The sequence below is a fragment of the Dasypus novemcinctus genome, chromosome 7 (assembly GCF_030445035.2).
Source record: "Dasypus novemcinctus isolate mDasNov1 chromosome 7, mDasNov1.1.hap2, whole genome shotgun sequence".
NCBI lineage: Eukaryota > Metazoa > Chordata > Mammalia > Cingulata > Dasypodidae > Dasypus > Dasypus novemcinctus.
This window is the reverse complement of record NC_080679.1, coordinates 27,721,424-27,745,383: the sequence shown is the minus strand read 5'-3', so window position 1 is coordinate 27,745,383 and position 23,960 is coordinate 27,721,424. Positions and strand designations below refer to the sequence as shown.

At 41.9% G+C, this 23,960-nt stretch overlaps 1 protein-coding gene across 7 annotated transcripts in view; it reads left to right on the top strand.

Moving 5' to 3' along the window:
• Positions 1–22,064, top strand: part of SMARCAL1 (SNF2 related chromatin remodeling annealing helicase 1) — a 57,478-nt gene extending 35,414 nt beyond the window's left edge. For all 7 annotated transcript variants that reach the window (XM_004469602.5, XM_004469599.4, XM_004469603.5 and 4 more), the window contains exons 12-18: positions 1,653–1,871; positions 8,118–8,188; positions 10,983–11,085; positions 16,345–16,527; positions 17,814–17,914; positions 19,280–19,376; positions 21,757–22,064. In XM_004469602.5, the coding sequence (XP_004469659.2) occupies positions 1,653–1,871; positions 8,118–8,188; positions 10,983–11,085; positions 16,345–16,527; positions 17,814–17,914; positions 19,280–19,376; positions 21,757–21,996 (1,014 nt within the window). In that variant the 3' untranslated portion in view covers positions 21,997–22,064. The remainder of the gene's footprint in view (positions 1–1,652; positions 1,872–8,117; positions 8,189–10,982; positions 11,086–16,344; positions 16,528–17,813; positions 17,915–19,279; positions 19,377–21,756) is intronic.
• The last annotated feature ends 1,896 nt before the right edge of the window (positions 22,065–23,960 follow it).

Below are 23,960 nucleotides of genomic sequence, written 5' to 3'. Positions count from 1 at the left end.
ATGTGGTATATACACAGAATGGAATGTTATTTGACATAAAAAGGAATGAAGTTCCAATGCCTACTATAACATGGAGGACCCTTGAAGAGGTGATGTTGAGTGAAATAAGGCAAACACAGAAGGACAAATACTATGTGGTCTCATTTATATGAAATAAGCAAAAAATGCAAGTTCTTTATAGTTCGAAACTAGAAGACAGGTTACCAGGGGGGGTGGGTGGGGAAGTGAATGAGGACTTTTTAAAATTTTTATTTTATTTATTTTTTATTTTTTGTGAATGAGGACTTAATGTTTAATTGGTATGAAGTTTCTGTTTGGCGTGATGGAAAAGTTTTGGCAATTGATGATGGTGATGAAGGCACAACTTTGTGAATATAATTAACACCACTGCATTGCATATTTGGATAGGGATAAAAAGGAAGATTTCAGGTTGTATTTAAGTTGCCACAAAAAGGAAAAAGCAAAAACATAGGACTTTTCAACACAAAGTGTGATCCCTAATGTAAAGTGGGCTAAAGTTTAACAGCATAATTATAATAATATTTTTTCACCAGTTGTAACAAAGATACCACACTAATACAAAATGCTAATAATAGGAAAAACTGGGTGTGAGAGGGAGGTATATGGGAACTGGGTACTTACAACTGCTTTATTTTTTTCTTTAAAGTATCAATTTTGTTTCCAGTAAGATGTTTGTGAAGGATGGGGTTTTTATTTTAGTTGGTTACATCTTCCAACTGTGTGACAAGGAGTAGAGATTTGAGCTCACTGTCCCCCTTAACTCATAAATGAGGGAACCATGTTTATAAAGGACTGTGTAAACACTAAAAAACTACCCCTGGTTGCAGCTAGGCTAACAGAAGTCTTGTGCCTGGGTGCCCCCGCTCCTACCCACAACTGCTGTCACCAAAACAGCACGGCAGTTGCTGTTACCACATTGTGCTTGGTTGTGTTGGTGTAACCCTTCCTGAGGAACACCAGGTTTTTGTGGGGTTTTTTGTTTTTGTTTGGTTTGGTTTACTTTTTTTTTCATTAGGGAATTTGTAGGTTTACAGAAAAAATCATGCATCGATACAGCATCCCCTAATCCCCCTATTATCAATACCTAGCATTAGTGTGGTATATAGGTTACAAGTGATGGGAGAACATTTTTGTAACTGTACTATTAACTATAACCCATGGAACACCAGTGTTTCAAACCCCTGGAAAACTCATCAAATGAAGGTGTTACTGCTGACATTATTTATTATGCTGTGCAGTGGCCTTTCTAGGATAAACCCAAGGGAAGATTGCTTTCTCTATTTAATACACAGGAATAGTCTGACAAACTTGGGTTTTGTTTTTTTTTTAATAAAACACCAAGTTGCTTGCCTCATTAGGTTTTCCTTTTTTGCCTTTGCTACTAGGAAAGTTAATGCCGGATAATAGAACCCCAGGTTCTGTGTTTTTTGTCCAGCTCATTGCCGACTTTCCTTTTGCCCTTTTTCTTTCTCCTTATTTCTCATTTGTATCATTTGGGACTTTATCATTGAGAAGCCCCTTGAGGTTCTCGGAATAAAGCCTGGGCTGGTTATGTGGTGGATGCCTCCCGCGCAGTGTAGCGGGCCTGGAGGACTCTAACGGGGCTGTGTGGCCGTGTCCGTTCTCTGCAGCAAGCCTGGGGATGGGATTACTCAGGCTCCTCCAACCTCGGGGAGCTGAAGCTCCTGCTGGAAGAAGCGGTCATGCTGCGACGCCTCAAATCCGATGTCCTCTCCCAGCTCCCTGCCAAACAGCGCAAGATGGTGGTGGTGGCCCCCGGACGGATCAGTGCCCGGGCCAGAGCTGCCCTGGATGCCGCGGCCAAGAGAATGACGGTCATGGATAAGACAGTGAGTCCAGGCCGAGGTGGGGCTTTGGGAGTGGTTCTGTCTGCAGGTGCTTCTTCCTGGGAGGGGCTCCTGGAAATTGCCCACAGTTCCCTGAGCTTGCCTTTCCAGAGCCTCTGGGCAAGCACAGCGAGTGCCCATTTTATTTCTCAGCCTGCCTAGGCTATTTCAAGTCTCTCATTAATTGGCAATGTATACTTGTGTTAATTGCTCTTGTACTGCTACACATTGCTCTTGTACTGATCAGGCAATAATCTCTTTGCCGTGGAGTTCTCAAACAAAATTTAACAACATTGATGTGATGTGCAGACCAGTGGTTCTCAAATTATATTTTAGTGGAACCATAAGCGAAACCAGAGTGTTTGGTTGCCGAATCAATCTTGGTGATCTTTTTCCGATTTCCAGAGATAATTCACAATGAAAAAATATTTCTCAATTTTAAGTTTTTTTTCTTATAACTTTTTCTTAAACCTCTTATAACTATAATACTTGTCCACTAGTGACTTTCTTGTCTACCAAATAAGAAAACCAAATGAACAAGTATAGCAAATATAATAATAATTGAAAAAATTCATAATGCAAGATTCTTCATTGCAAAGATATAAATATTTATAAATAAAACACTATGTTTCCTGCTGGTAAAATTGTTCCTGCACATGTGTGATGGAATTAAGTCTATTGGTATTTCATGGGATTCTGCAGAAAGCACATTTGCAGATATATGTGATCCACCCTCTGAACAGGTTTGAGGAAACCAATGTAAACAACTGAAAAAGCAGACAGTGAGCATTTGAATTGTGAAAGAAAGTAAGATTAACTGTCCAAGAGGTAACTGAATTGTGCAATATGTCCGTGCCCGCCCCCACCGAAAAATAGAAATAACAGGAATTTCATACTTAGTGCAACCAAGTTTGAAGGCATTTAAAACATTTCCTACCAACATACATAGTTCCTTAACTTAGATGAGTGACATCTTCCAAAGATGATTTCAGATGTAACCTAAATGTTTGATTTCTGAGTTGACAGGCGGTGGTAGAAAATTAACCAGGCTGAGCCTTGGAAATCAGAAATATGGGGCATTGTATAACTTCAGGAATGCAAATCCCTTGAATTCTTTGGGATGTTATCATCTTTTCTTGTCTAAAAAAGGGAGTCTCATAGGCTTGGTGCTGAAAAAGGTCAGAAGGATTGTGCTCAGTGCTCAGTTGCTCTGATGCAACTACCTGTTGTGTTATTGTCATCTCTGCTTCAGAAATATTCCAGAGTCTTAACTCTGTTTTGGAGATCTTGAAACCTAGACCTTAATTGCAGTGTAATTCCTCCAGAGTCCAGCTGAGAAAGAGTCCTGAGCTCTTCTCAGGTCAGCGTTTGAGAGTTGCCATCTGCTTCCTTGGAGTCTTAGGGAAATTAAGAGTTTATCCCAGAAACATAGAAATTGAGGTGGTGTCAGTTACCTTTGGCGTGGCACTGAAGCAAGATACTAAATTCTTTTAGATAATGAGATAAATCTTTGAGCACATTATTGCCTTTTGTATTCTTTAATGTAAATTCATTTTTATGATAGAAAATGATGTAGAAAATGAGTGTTTACTTGTACTTAGAGCCATCGGGCCCTTTGTACTTCTAAAGCCACCCATTTGGTGTGTTTCTGAAGCATGGGTTTGTTTGGGAGCATTACCTTAATTCATGAAGGGCATCAGCTTGGAGCTGGACTGGATGTTGACTAACACAACTTGCAAATCCCAACCGCCCGTAAGATCCTGAGTTGAAAGAGTTAAAATGGGGAATGGTGGTTTTAGTTAAATAAGGAGTCCTCTGAATCTATAGAAACTCCTCCACCCCACTCCCATTTCCCCATTTTTATAGCTACATTTAGCCCCAATTTCTCTATAATTTTGCATCTCATGGTAGCTGTAGCCCAGCACAGCGCCCAGCACAGCTGGCCTATCAAGAACTGATTCTTTGTTCCTTCCAGAGAAAGACATTTTTTATAAAAGCTTTAAATCACAGAAGCCAAGATGAAGCAGCCAATTTATAAAATATAATATAAAATGAAAGCTTTTTCTTATTTTTCAGCTGAAATAATAGGCATCTCTTCACAGGCTGAGAAAAGCAGACTCTAATCATATTTTGTCTAAAGTCATTATTTGATCAGCAGGGCCAGGAGCAGAAAAGTGAAACAAGTCCATAAAGACTTCCCAGTGACAATATCACTTCACCTTTCTGCTGTTTGACAAGTCATTCAAATTTCCAGCCTAGAAATTTGAAATCTCGTGCATCTTACTTAATAAAAGTCTAGGAAGCAGGAACAAAGAATACAAGTTATTTAAAATTTCCTGGCCCATGACTGGCAAAAGAAGTGAGATCATTAATGGACTGGAGCTGTGTCTGACCAGTTTTGAGTGAGACTTATTTTTGGAGTGCTTTGGGTTTTGGTTTTTGTTTTTAAGATAAAGCTATCAATTTCCTCTTTTAAAATGCAACAGATAGGGAGCAGATGTGGCTCAAGCAGTTGAGTGCCTGCTTCCCACACGGGAGGTCCCAGGTTCAGTTCTCAGTGCCCCCTTTTTAAAAAAAATTTTTTTTAATTTTTTATTATTATTATTTTTTAAAGATTTTATTTTATTTATTTCTCTCCCTTCCCCCCCCCACCCCAGTTGTCTGTTCTCTGTGTCCATTTGCTGTGCATTCTTCTTTGTCCGCGTCTGTTGTTGTCAGCAGCACAGGAATCTGTGTTTCTTTTTGTTGCGTCATCTTGCTCTCTGTGTGTGTGGCACCATCATTCTTGGGCAGGCTACACTTTCTTCCATGCTGGGCGACTCTCCTTACAGGGCGCACTCCTTGCACGTGGGGCTCCCCTATGCAGGGGACACCCCTGCGTGGCACAGTACTCCTTGCGTGCATCAGCACTGTGCACGGGCCAGCTCCACACGGGTCATGGAGGCCCAGGATTTGAACTGCAGACCTCCCATGTGGTAGACGGATGCCCTATCCACTGGGCCAAGTCCGTTTCCCAGTGCCTCCTAAAAACTACAAACAATAAGCAAACAGATGAAAAATCAACTCAGAGACACTGATATGGCTCAGTGGTTGAGCTCCAGCTTCCCACATACGAGGTCTTGGGCTCAATCCCTGGCCCTGATACCTCAAAAAGAAAAAAAAGAGGGGAGCAGATGTGGCTCAGTTTGCTGGGCACTCGTCTCTCATGTTGATGTTGGAGGTCTCAGGTTCAGTTCTGGTGCCTCCTGCAAAAGGCAAGCAAACAATGAGTAGATAGACAAGTGAACCATCTGGGGAAAGGGGGATAAATAAAGTAACTAAAGTAAGTTTTAAAAGAAATCTTAAAAAAAAATAAAAAGGAAGAAAAGAGAGTAGCAGGTGTCCATTGTACCAAATCTGAAAACTGAAAAAAGTACCTCTAATAATTAGTACTTATTGAACAGTTGCTATGTGCGAGCCACTGAGTTTTATGTGCATTAAGTCCATTTAATTCTCACCATTAGAGGTGTCTAGCCCAGATATTTTTGGTCCAGAGCCTATGCATTTTTTTTTAATCTTTTTTTTTTCTCCCCTGCCCCCATTCTCCCCATTGTCTACTCTCTGTATCCATTTGCTGTGTGTTCTTCTGCGTCTGCTTGTATTCTCATTAGGCGGCTCCGGGAACCAATCCTGGGACCTTCTGGAATGGGAGAGAGGAGATTACTTTCTTGTGCCACCTCAATTCCCTGTTCTGCTATGTCTTCTTATTTTCTCTCCTCTGTCTCTTGTTGCATCATCTTGCTGTGCTGGCTGTCAACATTGGCCGGCACTCCTGCATGGGGCAGCTTTCCAGCATGGGCTGGCACTCCATGTGGGCCAGTTTGCCATGTGGACCAGCTTGCCCTCACCAGGAGGCCCTGGGCATCAAACCCTGGACCTCTTATATGGTAGACGGGGGCCAATTTCTTGAGCACATTCATTTCCCAGAGCCTACACTTTTAAACACTACAAATTGTCATTCTGCCTTTGAGTGGCTGTGTGACCTTGACAAATCACTTGACTTTTCTGCCTTAGTTTCTTCATCTGTAAAATGAGGGTCATAAGCAGACTTCCTTCTTAGTGATGTTATTTACATGAGTTAATGCAGATATAATTCTTAGAACATACCTGGCCCATAATATGTGGTAAGTAGTGTTGTTATTTTTATTACTACACTATTAAAAAATCCCCCATCTTTCATGTACATAATTTTGACGTGTATTATCTAGATTTTTTCCTATAATATTTATGTATGTATATTTTGTTTTTAAAATAGGAATATTGCTAGGAACAGGTGTGTAGCTCAGTGGTTGAGTGCCCAGTTCCCATGTATGAGGTCCCAGGTTCAATATCTAGTACCTCCTAAAAAAAAAAGATATATTGCTTAAGCAGTATATCTATATACTATAGATTTGTGTACCTCTGTTTATATCAAAAGGATAAATTTAAAGGAGTAAGTTACTGGATCCCAGGTCAAGGGCATATTTTAAAGACTTCTGGTAAATATTGCCAGATCACCCCAGCAGGGTGAGGCGGATAGACCATCCCATCAACAATCAGTAATAAAGGTGGTGTTTGTTTCCTCACACCCTCGTCAACTCTAGGTGTTAAATCTTGAAGCCACGTTTCTGAAAGTGCTTTTCACTATTTCTCCATCTGTTTATTTAACCCTCTCCCTTTCTTATGAGAAAGGAGGGAGTGAGCGAGTGTGAGTGGGATGGGATAGACCTGATGAGAGTAATGAGAATCTCTGCAGGACACCTGAGTAAGCTGGTAGAGTGAGGAGGCCTCCGGTGCAGCCTGATGGAAGAGCACACGCTGTGGACAAGGACATCACGTGGGCCTGCCTGGCTTTGTCCCTTTAGCACGTCCTCCTGGGGACCCCATTAAGCTGGAGGACTAACTGCTACAGGGGACGCTTAGGGGGCCCATGAATGGACTTCAGGAAGCCATGAGCTCACTGGCCACGTGAAAAGTTGTGTGTGTGTGCGCGCAGAGTCTCATCAGTCTAAAATGAGCCAATAAGCCAGAAGGACGTTAAGACACTGCCATGGATTGGCGTCTTCAATATGAGTTCCCAGGAAGTTTGCGTTGATAAATTGGATGACTGCCACAAAATGGGATGGGTGGCAGGCCCCACTGCATAACACATGTAGTAAATGAAAGGAACTGCTCCCAGCTACCCCGTGAATTCCTGAGCTTCCTGGTGTCTTTCTCCTTTCCTGTCACAACCTAGAGAAAGACTGTTCCAAGCCAGGAAGCAGTTCTGACCAGAAAGCTTTTTCCATCATGCCTGGTCTCAGTAATTTGTCTGAGGCTGCTTTCCTGAGCTTTTGAGTGTCCAGGAGTAATGACTGCAGAGCCATAGATGTTATGACTGTTGGGTCACTTCTTTGTTCCTTGAGGAAGTTGTCGTGTCAGCCACTCTTCTCACAGGGATCAGAATGTGGGTGCATCTGGATATCCGTGTTTGCTAGTGGAAGGCGAGAGCTGCCTTGTGATGCAAGAATATCATCTCTGGGAGTCTAGGGCAATAATAAATGTGCTCTTCTATAATTATGAAACTTTTTGAGCATCTCATATATTAGCATCCTTTATTAGGGTTCGTTTATTGCAAGCTATATTGAAAACATGGTTTGTTTCCCTGCTAAGTTAATTATTTTATGTGGGAGACAAGCCAAAATCAAGTAAATAGTGGTTTTTGAGATTACACTAGAGTAAGAGACTTATTAGGGTCCGTTGGAATTGATTCAGTAAGTCTTGGACAGAGGCGAGCATGGTCAGGCAGGTATGCACACAACATGGCGGAAGAGAAGGGGAGGCGAAGAGCAAGATGGAGGATATCATGTATAAGTTGTCCCAAGGATGTATTAAATAGTGTGTTTGCCACAGCCGCATTTGAGCTGACCAACATGAGGTTAGCGTCTAAGGTGAATCCCTACCTGAATTGTGTTTCCAGAGCTTTTGTATTCTTTGCCTCACTCATTTCTTACTTCGGTTCCCAGAGAGGGACAGAGTAGCTATAATGTTGTCTTTCCAAGGACAAAACCAGAGTCTAGGCAGTCCCTGTGACTTGGCTAAAGCCAGCAGATAGGTCATTGTCAGCACCAAGGTCTCCCAACTCTGGGGATGAGTGGTTAGGATTTAAAAAGCTTACAGTGGGAGTAGTTCAGTCAGCTTCTCCCAGAGCTCTGAGTGGGGGCTTTAAACTCTCAATTTCCCTTTCAACAGAAACAGCAGCAGAAAGAAGCCCTCATTCTCTTCTTCAACAGAACAGCTGAAGCTAAAATCCCATCTGTCATGTAAGTGGTTCTCCTCCTGGGTCCCCCCCCTCCCCCTTGTCTTTCTTTCTCTATCAGTCTTCTTTAAAAACAAATACCTATTTCCTTAGTCTCCCAGAATGGTTTTCCTGTTCTATAGAAATGATCAGTGCTTTGAGATTAGATTATAGCTATCTTAAAGGTAAAATTAGGGCACCTTTTCCCCATCACCCACAAGACAGAATTAGCCCTGTAACTGCAGCCCCTCCTAGTATGTGCTGGGGGTCCCTTAACCCTTTTGCATGGGGGCTGCCCTAAGGAGGGTGAGGTTGACCCAAACACTGAAAGGGAGAGATTTCCTCTTACTAGGAGAACTGTGGTCACTTGCTTTTAGGGATTTCATGGAAGAGAAAAGTTGCCTTATGTGGAGACTCTGGTCCATTCCAAAGCCATGAGGTTTCAGCCATTAGTTACCAGAGTAAAATGATGACTATCAAAGTTTATACAATAGATAGGAGCAAATGGCTATTTTCACACTTTGTGTTCTTCCGCCTTATAAACTAAAGCAAAAGTAATTGTTTCTATTCTTGGATTTGTTCGTTGACTCTTAAAAAATCTCAGTTGTCTACCTTTCTTAAAAGAAAAACCCACTCATATTCAATTAGTGTGGTAGGAACTTGAGGCAATCTAAGTTGACATGTACTTTGCCTAATTTTTTATTGTTTAACATTCATTTGAGATGCTGGCAGGATAATGGTCCAAGTGACTAACTTGCAGTGAAAATGAATTTAGTGTGGGTTGAGTGGTGCCAGATTGGCTGTGGAGACTGAGATCTGGATAAATTGAGAAACACAAGGCCTGTCCCAGCCTTTCCACTCAGCCCCCGGATCTCCTCAGCCCACTGACCTCTCCCTCTACACCCTTAAATGTGGTAAGAGAATGAGCTCACTGCTTTATAGTCTTAAGATTCCTCACAAAAAGACTGCTGATTGTTGGCCAGCTCTCCTTCACCCTCTGGGCACTGCCCTTTCCTTTTATGATACTGTTACAAGATGAATGAACTCCAGATGGGGAAACTTACCTCAGAGAAGCTAATCTGAATTGCCCCCACCAGCCTGTTCCTCACGTGCTGCTTGAGCAGATGGCAAGCCTGTGTTTTCTCCTTGGCTCCCTCAGCTTGTGACCTACAAATGCAGGGTCCCTTCACACCTCTCTCTTTAGGCTTTAGGCGCAGGCCTATTTCCCTCAGAAATTTAAATCTAACCATTTTACCACCTCATAAATAAGCCTTCACAAACTTCTTCAAAGTACTACAATAAATCGGGTTGTACTTTATAGTTTCCAAACAATTTTTACATCTGGCAACTCGTTTTACCTTTATAGCATGTTTGTGAGATAGATAGAATGAGTCTTTTAAGATGGAGGCTGAGGAAATCCCATATAGGTCTCTTAGATCTCTGGGCCTCAGAGTCACTTTGCTCATAAGTGAGTGAGACGTACGTGGGAATTGGATTATAATTCCATTTCCTCTGCTGGTTGTTTTTCTTCCTTTTTTGCTTGTTTTCATTTTAATGGGATATTTGGCTATAAAAGACGAGGTCATTGTGGTAGGCAAATACTTCCAGCCTGATAGCTTAGGGACCTAAGGAAGGGCAGAAGGACAGAGCTGTGTCCAAGAAGCGGGGAGGGAGACATTAGGAAATTGGGGCCTGTGGCTTTTATGAGCCAACCAAGCTGATTTTGTGGCCTTGTGACTTTTTGATGCTGCAGCAATAAACTTGTTTGCTTATATCATGGCAAATTTTATGTTTCCCATACTAATTAAAGCAGATCCTTGTTACCAACAGTTTACAAATTGAGCTGAAAACTAGTATCCTGATTAGCCATAGTGTTACTTGAAAGTATTTCTTAGATTTTTAGAGGAAAGGCTACTTACCTTTCCACCAGCTACCTGTAACAGAGGAAATGGTTGAGATTTGTCATTCTTTAAGAAAAAAGCAATGTCTCTTCTCTGCCTAGACACATTGGCGTCTCGGGCTGGCCACAGGCTGGAGCAAGCACTTGATGTCTCCCAGGGAAGCCAGGGAGGGTCTGCTGACTGGGTGACTGTCCACCCTTCAGTTCCCTGGGGTAGCTGCCTTCCTGTAAAGCTTAGGGGTGGGAAGGTAAGAAAAAACATGGTAGATGGAGGAGAGAAGTAAGTTAAAGGAGAATAAGACAGAGAGGATGTTCATTCCTTGTTCCATTGCCTCAGAAAAGAATTCAATTACCACTGAAGAGAGATTTCCCTGAATGACAGATGTTCCCTGAAGGTCTAGACCTTCATTGTTACTACTTAGGTCCCAATACTGAGTTTCCAGAAATTTGTCTGCTGCCAAGAATCCTTTCACCCAGCCTAAGGGTTTTCAGAACATACTTCAATTTGTACTGAAAATGTAGTATATTGATAGTAACAGCTATGGTGAAAATTGTTAATTATCTTCTATGATCCCAGTCAATAAGAATGTTTTAATAATATACCAGAGACATATACAGCAGAAGGATAGTTCTGTTTATTTATGTGTGTGAGATGACTAAATGGTATAAAGGAACTCTTTTGCCTCTTTATGTACATGGCAGAAGCTCCTAATTTTACTTCCTCTATTTAAGTGACCTGGTGTGAGGTCAAGGGTAAGTCAGCTCCCAGAGAAGGGAATGAATGGGCTGGGGAAGGCATCCACCCCTTCCTTTCCCCTCCCAAGATGTCTACTGCTGAGGTAGATAGTCACTTTTCAGTCATTAACTTCAACTGGATGAGTATGTGTTGAAAATTTTGAGTCGTCATTGTCAACCACAGTGAATATATCCTGGACCTACTGGAAAGTGGAAGAGAGAAGTTTCTCGTGTTTGCACACCATAAGGTGGTTCTGGATGCAGTTACTCAAGAGCTTGAGAGAAAGGTAAGCTCCCTTTGAAATTCAGCACAGGACCCCTCTGTAGTTCTGAGCAGGCTGTGGTCAAATTGGGGCAAAGAAGTGAGATGCTAGTTCACAGGAGCATTGCTGAAGACTCTCTGAGGAAGAGTTCGTGCTTATAGAACCACAGTGGGGTCCACATAGTTCCCCAGCAGTGTCCCTTAACTTCTCCCATGCTCTGTAAACCAATATCCCACTAATCTTGCTTTAGAAGCATCTCCAGTGGACCTTCCATTCTGCATAAATAATTACAAAATTAACATGAGAGGAATTAGTAAAAATTGTTCTCTTTATGTGGGGCAAGTATTTGTGTGTGTCCTCTTTTCCTTCCTTTTGTTCCTCCTCATTACTGAGAGTACCTTTGTTAATTGCACATGACGCATGTAAACTAAAGTACAGAGCTTTATGGCTGTCATTAAACTGAATGAAAAACATCAAGAAGGATTTCCAGAGGATGTTCATGAAAATTAAGTGCATCGTGTTTTCACCTCCATTTTCATTTTTGGTTAAATTTAGGACTATAAATTATCTTTTGTCTTTCATCTTTTGCATTTATATGATATTTCAAACACAGAGAAGGATACAGATGAGGATACAGCAAACATTCATATATTTCCTCCCCCCGCCCAGATTTAATAACTATTTTGCCATATTTATTTCACTTTTTTTTTCAGTAATAAAACATCAAGCTCCCTCAATAGTCCTCTACTTCCATTCCCTTTCCTTTCTCCCCAGAGAGAACTGTAACCTGAAGTGAGTGTTTATCTTTCCCTTCCATATGATCACACTTGAGTATAAAAGTAGATATCCCTAAATAGTATATAGTCTCACTTTGTATAATTTTTAAATTTCTACATAAATGATAGCATACTGTTAAGCATCCTGCAATTTACTTTTTTGCTCAGCATTGCTTTTGAGACTTTTCCATGCAGTGTTGTTCATGAAGCTCATTCACTGTGACTGCTGAATAATACCTCATTGGAAGACTAAACCACAGTTTATCAATTCTCCTGCTGTTAGGCATTCAATGTGTTTCCAGTATTTTGCTATTATATGAATATTTTTGCACATACATATGCATCTATGCCTTGTGTGTGTGCATGGGTATCTCCAGGAGTGATTTGCTTTGTCTTTGGATAGGCTTCTTTAACTTCACAAAATATTGTCAAATTGCTCTCTGAGGTGATTGTTCAAATGTCTAATCTTACCAACAGTGTATAAGAATTTTTGCTGTTCTGTGTGCACAGCAGCACTTGGTACTGTCATGCTTTTTTCTTTTGCCAATACAGTGATGAGGTTTTGTCTTATTCTTTTTTTAATTTGTATTTCCCCGATATCAGTGAGATGTGTGTCCTTTCATATGTTTACAGGCCATTTCAGGTACTCTTTTGTAAATATTCTTTTTCTTATCTTTTGCCTGTTTTTCTGTTGGATTGTTTGTCTTTTATTTATTTGGAAAATTATTTATAAATTCTTGATATTAATCATTTATCTATTCTATTTTTATCTTCTCACTTTTCTTAAGCTGTTGTACAAAAGTTTAAAATTTCTGTTTTAATGTTTAATTATAATATATTTCAATCATATCAGCCTTTTCTTTTATGTTTTATGCTTTTTATGACTGATTTAAGAAATCTTTCCTTAGCTGACATGAAGATTTTCTCCTGGATTTTTTGTTTAAAAATTTTAGAAGTTGCTCTCAGTCCACTTGGTGTTGATATTTGTATACAGTGTGATGCAGAATTAAAAGCTATAATACCTAGTAAGAAAAAAACAGAGCTGTCACTGTTTCAAGGCAATTAATTGAAAAGCTATCAGAATACAGAAGAGTTCAGTAGGGTACCTGAGTTCCAAATAAATATACTAAAATAAATTGCTTTTTTATGTGCCAGCTATAACTGATTGGTAAATGTCATGGGGAAAAGATCACATTCACAATAGCAACAAAAAATACAAAGTATCTAGTAGTGATCTCACTAAGAAAAGCATAGAATCTAATGAAGAATTGGAGAGACATGTGCCATGCTGCTCTTTGAAAAAGCTAAGTAGTGTAACAATGTCAGTCCTTCCCAAATTAATTTGTAGGCTTAATTCAATTTTAATAAAAAATTCCAATGGGATTTTTAAAGAGAACTTTATACTTTTCTTTAAAAGGCCATCTCAAAAATTAAGACAACTTTGTAAAGAAAAGTAATGTCAGAGAACTTGTCCCTCCAGATATAGAAATCTATTATAACTGAAAATCATGCTGGTCCAAAAACTGGCAGCCAGATGGACAGAACAGAATGGATGGTGCTTTAGTATAAATAAAAAACAAACATATGACCAAGGGATCATCACAAATAAGGTTTAATTCATTCAGTAAATACAATCTGGATAATTGGCTAAGTAGTTGGGGAGGGAACTTAAATGGAACTTTGCCTTACTAGTTATGGTATTCCAGATGAACCCTTAAACCATAAAATGTTAGAAAAAATATATAGATGAACACATAGCTGAATGCTGGGTGGGGAATGACTTTCTGTGCATAAAAATGGTGAAATAAATTTCAAAGGAAAAGTTTGTTAAAATCATCTAAAATTATGGATCCATTCTGGCATACACAACCCAATGGTTAAGTCATGATTATTTTGTTCATTTGGTACATTGTTGCAGGGCAATTTGGCAGTAACTTAATGTGTACCCTCAGCTTTCCAAACTTCATCTTCTAGTAATATATCCTGAGGACATAATCAGACCAGGAAAGAAAGATTTATATATAAGCATATTAGTCATGTTGTTATTTATAATATTGAATAATGGAAACCTAAATGTTCATTAGTAGGTTAATGTTAAAAAAAAACTATAGTCCATTCTGCCATTAAAAATGTTAGTGTAGATCGGAAGATCTTAACTCTTTGGAGATTATTGGATCCTCTATAAGAAGCTGAGGAAACTAAAAATGAAGTTATTGGTATCTCCTTGGTGTATATTGATGTGGAAAGATGCCCGTGATATGTTGTTTAAAAGCTAAATGTATAATAATTTTTAAAAATTGTGATGCCTAGGAAAAAGCCTGGGTAATACATACCAAAACATTAATGATCATTATCTCTATGTCACCTTCACTGTCTTGTTTATCCTTTCTATATATTACAAAGAATATGTACTATTTTTATAACTAGAAAAATTAAAAATATGTTCAAAAATAAAATAAAGGCACATTTAGGGAAGAACTGAATTAAAGGAAATAAATTTGGGAGAATTTTAGCAGCTTATATGACATAAAAATAATAGCCTTTCTGTAGAAAGGTTAACACTAACTCCCAGTAGAAAAATTTGGCAAAATATTATGAATTGATAGTTCATCAAAGAAATAACACAACTAGCCAATAAAAAAAAATGAGAAGATTCAAATCCACTAGTAATCAAATGAAAAATAAAACAAGATACTTTTCTTTTAACCTGTTGAACAGCAGAGGTTTTTAAAAAAGCTGCTGTGAGGTGGACATGCTCATCTATTCCTTTTTTGGAAAGCAATTTGGTGATATTATTAAGAACTTTAAATTAAATGTCTCCCTTTTGCCATAGTACTTTTTTAGCCATCTAGTGTAAGGAAACAGTCAAATGTGGTCAAAGAACCGCGAATAGGGATATTTCAACTTACCCTGTAATTTTTTTTTCATTTTAATAGTTTTATTGAAGTATAATTGCCAATTAACCATCAATTTAAAGTGCACAATTTGGTAACTGTCCACAAGCAAGATGAATATATTCAACTTCCCCCAATTTCCTTCAACCCCTTTGTAATCCCATCCTCCTGCCCCTTCCTACTCTCCCATCCCCAAGCAACCACCCGTCAGCTTTCTGTCACTAAATATCTTCTTTTTTTAAGAGTTTTATATGATGGAATCATATAGTATCTACTCTTTTTCTTTTTGGGGGGAGGTCTGGTTTCTTTCACTAACATCATTATTTTGAGCTTCATCCCTTTTGTATATTTCAATAGTTTATTCCTTTCTAGTGCTAAGTAGTATCCCATTGCAAGTATGTGTTTATCCATTCATCTGTTAATGGATATTTGTCAGTCTGTCCTTTTTTAGTAAAAATTTAAAGCACCTAAGTGTGCAGAATTAGAAATATGGTTAAATTATGGAGTGTACATAATGAAATAGTAACCATTAATCATGTTTTAAAAACTTAAATAACTTAGTGTATTTACAGTGTTTATTGGGGAAATTTTTCTTAAAAAGAGATACCATGCACATTAAGAAAAGAGTAGCAGGGAAAATAGATTGAGATTGCTAATAATTTTATTTTCTTTATAATGTTTAGCTTTATCATTAAAAATAAATAAGTACCACTTAAAAGAAAACAAGCAAACTAAAAATGCTCCTATCATACACCCCAGCATTTGACTCCTGGGCATTTACCTTAGAGAAATGAAAAGTTACATCCACACAAAAACCTCTACACAAATGTTCATCACAGCTTTATTGGAAATATTCAGAAGCTGTAATCATCTCAGATGCTCTTCAGCAGATGAGAGTCAGTCAAACTCTGGTGCCTTCAGACCATGGAATACTATACAGCAGTGAAAAGGAATGAGCAAGTGCTACAGGCCAGTTTGGATAGACCTCAGGGGCATTATGCTGAGTGAAAAAAAGTCAATCCAGAAGGTTACATACTGTAGGATTCCATTTATGTCACAATCTTGAGATGACAAAATTTTAGAAATACAGGACAGCTTAGTAGTTGCCAAGGGCTAGGAACTGGAGAGGGAGACATGAGGGAACAGGAAGGAGGTGGATGTGGTTATAGAAGGGCTGCAAAAAGATCCTTGTGACCTTGGAACTATTCAGTGTCTTGACTGTGAAGGAGGATGCACGAACCTGCTGGGTGGTAAAATTGTATGGAGGTTTATACACATGCACACAAACAGGAGTAGAGGGAAAATGGGAAACCTGAGTAAGAGGGCGGATTCTATCAGAGGCAGCGTCCTGGCTGTGATATTGTACTGTGGTTTTGCAAGATGTTACCATTGGCAGAAACTGGGCAAAGTATACAAGGTATCTCCCTGTGTTCTTTCTTACCACTGCCTGTGAATCTACTGAAATTTCAATTAAAAGAAAGAAAGAAAAGGAAAACTCTGAGCGTGGTGGGAGCCAGGCCTGAGCCCATAGCCGTGCAGTTCTGTGCTTTGAGCGGGGCTGTGAGCTGCCTGGCTGTGGCTCAGCCCGAGCTCGGTCCTCCTTATTCCTGCAGCACGTGTGGCACATCCGCATCGATGGCTCCACCTCCTCGGCAGAGCGAGAGGACCTGTGCCAGAAGTTCCAGCTGTCCGAGGGGCACGCCGTGGCCGTGCTGTCCATCACTGCGGCCAACATGGGCCTCACCTTCTCCTCGGCTGACTTGGTGGTATTCGCTGAGCTGTTTTGGAACCCGGGGGTAAGGGATGTAAAGACTCGAGTACCCTGGGCCAGCTCATGGCTGGGGGGAAAAGGACACTCCTTCACAGCGGGCACGACGAGGTTTCTGTGGGCTTATCCTGTTGTCAGCTTCATCATCTTCCCGTTTCTGTTAGCTGTCAGTTTTCACTTCTTTTAAGCACTTGCTGGTTTTTAGGTCCCCACAACCAACCTGCAAAGTTGTAGGATTGTTGATGCCATTTTTACTCAATGGGAAGACTTGAAGAAACTGGGGCTCTGGAGAGCCAAAGTGGTGAGTGCAGGACCATGCAGCTACCACCGCAGGGGAATGCAGGCAGAAGCGCGCTGCAGCCTAGGCCGCTGGCTCTCCAGCCTCTGCCCCTCTAAGTAAAATCCCTGGGAGCCGCCTCAGCCAGCGGGGCTGCAGACAGGACAGCAGTGGGCGAACACTGTCCTCGTGCCCATTGACCTCATCTGAGCCTCTGAGGGATGCATCAGCAGATAGAAGACATTTGTTTGAGATCATGAAATTTTCTCCTAAGCACCAGAAACGTTAATTTCCCTCCAGTCCTCTGACGTCATTTGGCTTTCACTGCTTACATATCAGGGACTGCCTTAATAATGGCTGAGCTTTGAGGCTGAAGGCATTTTTATTTTTCCTTTCTGGTTGCATCATCACCTTTTTGGTGTATCACTTCACCACATGGGGGCTTGCGCCTCACCGCGCAGGTCTGGGATGGCTTTTTTATTTTTTTTACCAGGAGATCCCGGGGATCCAACCAGGGTCGCCATATGATAAACAGGAGCTCAATTGCTTGAGCCATAGCTGCTTCCGAGGCATTTTATGATAGACAATGTTCATGGTTTTAGTGATTCATTACAGGACTTAGCATCATATAAGGAAACCATCCTACCCCTAATTATTTATGGCATCTCCCTTGGGTGTGACTGTATTTTATTTAGAAGATCATCACTTCTCGTTTTACCTAGAGATGAAAGGGAAGGGTGTGAGGTTACCTGTTATTTGTCCCTCCTCATAGCTCAACATTTCTGAAAGGCCATCCACAGATGCTCAGCTTCAGATTCTAATGGCCTGGCCAGTGGTTTGTTTGGCTTGGCCCTTGGTTAAAATGGTAGGTCATCTGTAGGTGAAGACTTGCAGGCTACCTGCCACCTGGTATGGCAGTGACATGCTCTGAGGAGCAAGGGATGTGGAGGGTCCTGGGGCGCAAGAGGCCCCTTGCTGCAGGGGCTGGAGCTGCATTAGGCCTTCACCTTGATGTCCCTTGATCTCTGGATGCACAGGTGCTGATCCAGGCTGAGGACCGGGTGCACCGCATCGGACAGACGAGCTCCGTGAGCATCCACTACCTCGTGGCAAAAGGCACAGCTGACGACTACCTTTGGTATGTCCTGAGGACTGGAGCTGAGCAAGTGTTGTCAGGGGAATGGGCCTTTTCTTTGCTCCCCAGGTGCTTCTGCTTTCCTAAAGTCTCTAGGGATCCCTAATGGAGGCCCATTAGTAGGCCCTCCACTTCCACTGCTGATGGCTGCAGGGTGCATAAGGGAATCATGTAGGAATAAGGGGATGCAGGGCAGCGAACTTGGCCCAGTGGTTAGGGCGTCCGTCTACCACATGGAAGGTCTGCGGTTCAAACCCCGGGCCTCCTTGACCCGTGTGGAGCTGGCCCATGCACAGTGCTGATGCGCGCAAGGAGTGCCGTGCCACGCAGGGGTGTCTGCTGTGTAGGGGAGCCCCACACGCAAGGAGTGCGCCCCGTAAGGAGAGCCGCCCAGCGCGAAAGAAAGTGCAGCCTGCCCAGGAATGGTGCCGCACACACGGAGAACTGACATAACAAGATGACACAACAGAAAGAAACACAGATTCCCGTGCTGCTGACAACAACAGAAGCAGACAAAGAAGATGCAGCAAATAGACCCAGAGAACAGACAGCCAGGGTGGGGGTGGGGAAGGGGAGAGAAATAAATTAATTAATTACTTTTAAAAAGGGGGGGATGTGGCCCCTTTCCCACTGAGGAACTGATTGTGATGAGCTGTAGATGAATTCAGTTGGTAAGACACTCTTGTTCCCAGCCCTCATGGCACTTGTTGAGGAGGGCGATGACCTCCTTTAACCACCGTTAGGTGCGTCAGTATTACTGGCCACGTCTTACAATGCTATTGGTAGAGCACAGAAAACTGCTCACCTGGGCCATGTAGTGCTTCATTAGCAGAGATAATGAGCTGGGATCAAATGTTGGGCCCTGGTGTTTTATGTTGGTTAACTAAGTGGAAAGTGCTAAAAAGTAGAAACCCAACCCTCTTTCCTCCTTTTTCATATTAAGTCTTTTGATTGTCTCACTAGTATCCCCTCCTGGTCCGTTCCCAGCGCTAAGACTAAGGGATCTTACCTTTGCGATGTCTGTGGGTGACCCGGACTTCCCTCTCTTTGCTTCATGGATATGTTCCCTGGATGGCTCAGAACATCACCTGGTTAAAAATATTTTTGTAATGAAGCAGCATTTATTTCCTACCCATCTCCCATTTGAAAGAATTTTGAACCTCATGATGTTAGACACCCTAGACTGGGGGGTGTCTTACAATTGAGAGGGGACAAATAATTCAGAAAGGCCATTTCTGCCTTGAGAGATCAAAAATACAGAACAGTAAACATGCCACAGCCCCGTAAGAACGAGGAGGGTGACCTCGTTTTAATCAGTTAGATGGTTCTGTACAGGTGTATTCACTGCTGCTCATTTTTCCCCAACAGGCCCCTGATTCAAGAGAAGATTAAAGTTCTGGGTGAAGCTGGGCTTTCTGAGACCAATTTTTCAGAAGTGACAGAAGCCACTGATTACCTCTACAAGGTAACTCCAGCACCTGGCTGTCGGCCTTGCCCTTGGGTTCTGCATGGAAAGAAGTGAATCACTCCTCAGCCCTCCCCAGCCCAGGAGCAGAAAAGGAAGCGCCTGCAAGCATCCTCAGCTCAGTTGTGTGTGATCCCTTCCTGTGGAAATGAAGGCATTAAGGCCCACTGCTTCCACCCGTCCCTCATAGATTCTCATAACGTCCAGGCTTCCTGATGCTGCCTCTTCCAAGGACTATTCGAAACTTACAGAAAATTCCCTGTGGCGAATTTTCCTGTATTCCCTATATTGTTGAGAAGAGTACTTAGTAACATCACACCAAGGAGCTGCCTTCAGACAGAATAGGGTGTGCTGGGACAGCGTAATGCTTTTGTCTGACGTATTTTCCCTCAGCACTGCATTTTATTTTCACTTGTTTACCCATTTTATAAAGGGGTAAACTGAGACCTGGCGGAGCATTAAGATTTGCCCTCAGTCGCGGGTCGCATGAAGCCACCCAAGGTGGAAGACATCCTGACGCTGCTCAGCCCTCTTTCTGTGACATCAGTCCTCCTCTTAGGAAGGAGAGCCAGAGGCTGGTGAACAGCCTCCCACGACTGGGTGTGGCTGGTCAAAGGTGCCGAGAGGAAGGCTTGTGGACTTGTGGAGAGGCTGGCTCTGACCTCAGCACTCCATCCCGCCCAGGTGCTGCCTCCGCCTCTTCCTCCTCCACTTCAACCAAGTGTGATGGGGAAGAGCGAGAGGCCCAGAGCTTTCAAAGGCTTGTTTTCTTCTTAGCCCAGGTACTTGACAAGGAAGGTGCTTTTGTCTCATAGGAAAAGGGAATTGACATATACATCTGATCTTGGAACTCGCTTTCAGTTCATCATGCTTGCTCTGAGTAAGCCTAGAGTGTTGCCATCGTTATGCTCAAATGCATGTTAACAGTTATTTCTGCATGAGGCGCAGCATTTCCTGGCATTGCCGATGTTCAGAGCCCGATGGGGCTGCCCTAGAGGAGGGCCCGTGAATGGGGAGGTGTGGACAGGGAGGGGCTGACCTCAAAGGTCTTCAGTATCACTTCTAGCTCTGAAAGGCTGGGATCTGGAAAGGCAAGGGGGTGCAGCGTGCAGGTCAAGCCGAGCAATCAGGAGTCTTTACGTGACTTGCTGCCATGATCCGTTTTCAAGGGATGTCACTTCACCAGTGTGAAGCAGTGAGGAAACAGTGGCCAGTTAGGCTGAGGCCTGGTTATCAAGGACACGAAAAGCCAGGACAGTGACTTGAGACTTTAGGAGGTAGACACAGGGGAGCCCAAAGTCAGGATGAAGAAAATCAGGTTCAAGAACAGCCTGGGGGTGGGGGTGGGCGGGATTAATCTGGCAAAGACCTGGCGCTGATTAGCCAGGGTGGAGGCCTGAAGCAGGAAGTCCAGCTGAGCTGTTGCAAAGTGATGCAGATGTGAAGGATTGGGTGGAGGAAAGAGGGTGACTGTGAAGGGAGAACTGATGGGAAGCTGACTTGATGCCAGTTTGATATTGAGATAAAGAGCCAGGGTGCCTTTCATACTTTCAAGTGGAGAGACTGGGAATGTTGGTATGCTGTCAAACACAGGTAATTAGGAAGAGGAGCTGGTTTGGGGGATATCCGAATGCAATGAGAGATGGTTTGGGTTGTGAACAGGTTTAGTTTTAGGGAACCAAGATGTCAGGAGAGATACTGAAAACGTACCTCAGCATTAGAGATGGTCAAGGCTGGGAATCTAGATTTAGATTTAAGAGGATCTCCTAAGGCAGGTCAGGTGGTGATAGTGAGCCCATCATGCATTGTGGTTGTAACAGCTGAGCATGCTTTTAATACAGCTCCATTGCATAGAAGCAGTTGTGGGCATTCTGATCATTTGTAACTTTAAGGTAATCAGAAACAGATACAGGTTTCTACTTGGCTCGGAAAATTAAGGATAAGCCTTGGCTAAACAGGCTGAGTCAAATTACAGTGTAACTAACCTCTCTGTAGAGAAAGGCATTGGAGGAAGTAAGATCTTGGGAGCTATTTCAATATTGAAATATTGATTAGAAAGTTAGAAGGGAGGTAACGTTTCCAGTATATAGTGGGACAACAGGTTCTTTGTTGCTCTCCCAACCATTTCTTTTTTTCCCTAAAGCAATGAGCAGCAGAAAAGATAAGATGTCTGACACTAAAACGATAAGGCTGCCTTAGTAATAAATGCCCTGCTGAGTTGTGGTGTGCACTCGCCAGCGTGTAGAACCCTGATGGTGGAAAATGGGCAGTCCCTTGCCTTTGTGATTGTGTTGTCTCACCAGCCACAGTAGAGGAAAGTTGGAGGGAGAAATTGGAGCCTGGGTTCTGACTTATCTTTCCTTTTCTTTCTGTGATAAAGGACCCAAAGCAGCTGAAGATCTATGACCTATTCCAGAAGTCCTTTGAGGAAGATGGAAGCAATGAGGAGCTCCTGGAGGCAGCAGAGTCCTTTGACCCAGAAAGTGCTTCAGGAACAACCGGAAGTGGTACTCAAGATGTGGGAGATACCTTAGATGAGGGTCCATTCACAGCCAGTCCACCTAAGAAAAGGAGATTTGAATTTTTTGATAACTGGGACAGCTTTACCTCTCCCTTATAAGGGAGGAGTGGGAGAGCATTTAAAAATCACGGAATTCATTAAAATAAAATAAGGCTTTTTTTTCCAAATGTGTGCTCCTTTTGTCACTGCTGCAGTGCCTTTCTCTCTCTAAAGCCAGCAAGTTAATGGGCAAGACGCAGCATTTTATTTCCAGCATCATGGGCTTGCTACGGTCTTAATTAACCTTCACTTTTCTGGCTAAGAAATGGAGATAGTGAGTGGTATTAGTGGTAAATCAGATTCTTTAAATAATGAAATGTTTTCCACACAACGCCCAAAACTGGATCTTTTAAAAATGTATTCATTCAACAGATATTTATAGAGCATCACCCTTGTGCCAGGCATTGTTCTAGATGCTGGAGAGAACTCACTGAACAAAATAAAGTGCATGCATTTGCAGAGCTTCTCATAGAACAAGGGAGCCGGACATTATAACTCCTACAGAGAAAAATTAAGTAAGGTAAGTGTTTAGAGCAGGGATTGACAAACTTTTTCAGTAAATCGCCAGATTTAGGGCTAGCAGTCAATATCACAACTCCTCAACTCTGCCTGCGTAGTGTGAAAACAACCACATGTAAACATGTAAACAAATGAGCATGGCTGTCTTCCAAAAGCACTTACTTTATGGTCACTGAAATTTGAATTTCATATAATTTTCACATTCTATGAATTATTATTCTTTTGATTTTTGTTTCAAGCATTTAAAAATAAGAATCATTCTTAGTTCATAGGCCATACAAAAATAAGCAGTGGACTAGATTTGGCACACATGCTCTAGTTTGCCAGCCCCTCATTTAGAGCTGCACTGACCAATAGCAAAATTATGCAAGCCACATGTGTACTTTTAATTTTTTAATAGAACATTGAAAAAGGTAAAAAAAGTATATATTCAAAGTCTTACAATTCTCTATATAATCAATATTAAAGAACTATTAAGAAATTTTACATTTTTTTTTTCATAATATCTTTGAAATCCAATGTGTATTGGACACAGTGCATTTCAATTTAGGTTAGACATGTTTCAAGTGTTCAGTAGCCACATGTGGCTGGTGGCTCCTGTGGTAGGGAGCACAGGTTTAGAGAGTGACTGAGGACAATAGAGTGTCATGTGGGGAAGAGTAGTAGGTGGTGGTGGTGATGATGCTGAAGAGGTGGGCAGGGGCCAGAGGATGTAGAGTTTGTAGGTCATGGTAAACATCTGGATTTACTGTTGAATATGAATGGAAGCCACTGAGTGGTTTTGAGCAAGGGTCTGATTGTCATTTTTAAGGCTCACCCTAGTTCTCGTGTAGAAAATAGACCAGGAGGGATGGGCAGAGGGAACAATGAGACAGGAAGCTGTTGAGCTATTGGGCAGTCTGTGGGGCAGATGCTGGGGGCGTTCCTAAGTGTGAGTAGCAGATGAAGGGCATGGGAAGTGGTTGGATTCTGGATATATCTTGAAGGGAGAGCTAAAAGAATTTGCAACCTGTAGCAGTGTGATATGGTTATGAATTCCCAAAATAGATATTGGATTATGTTTGTAATTTGGTCTGTACCTGGGCATGATTAAGTTATGATTAGGGCTTTGATTGGGCCACATCATTAGGGCTTTGAGTCCCCAGCCCTTGGTGCGTGGGGACTCACAGATAAAAGGCATGGCCAAGGACAGAGTTGAGGATTTCTGATGTTAGAGTTTTGATGTTAGAGTTTGATGCTGAAGCCTTAAGCTAGAGCACCAGAAAGTAAGCCTAGAGAGGAAAGAGAAGCAAGCCCCAGGAAGAGAGTAACCTTGAACCCAGAGAGAAGCAAGATCCTGGACGGGAGGAACCCAGGAGGCCTGAACCCTCGCAGATGTCAGTAGCCATCTTGCTCTAACACATGAAAATAGACTTTGGTGAGGAAAGTAAAATATGCTTTATGGCCTGGTATCTGTAAGGTCCTATCCCAAATAAATACCCTTTATAAAAACCAACCAGGGAAGC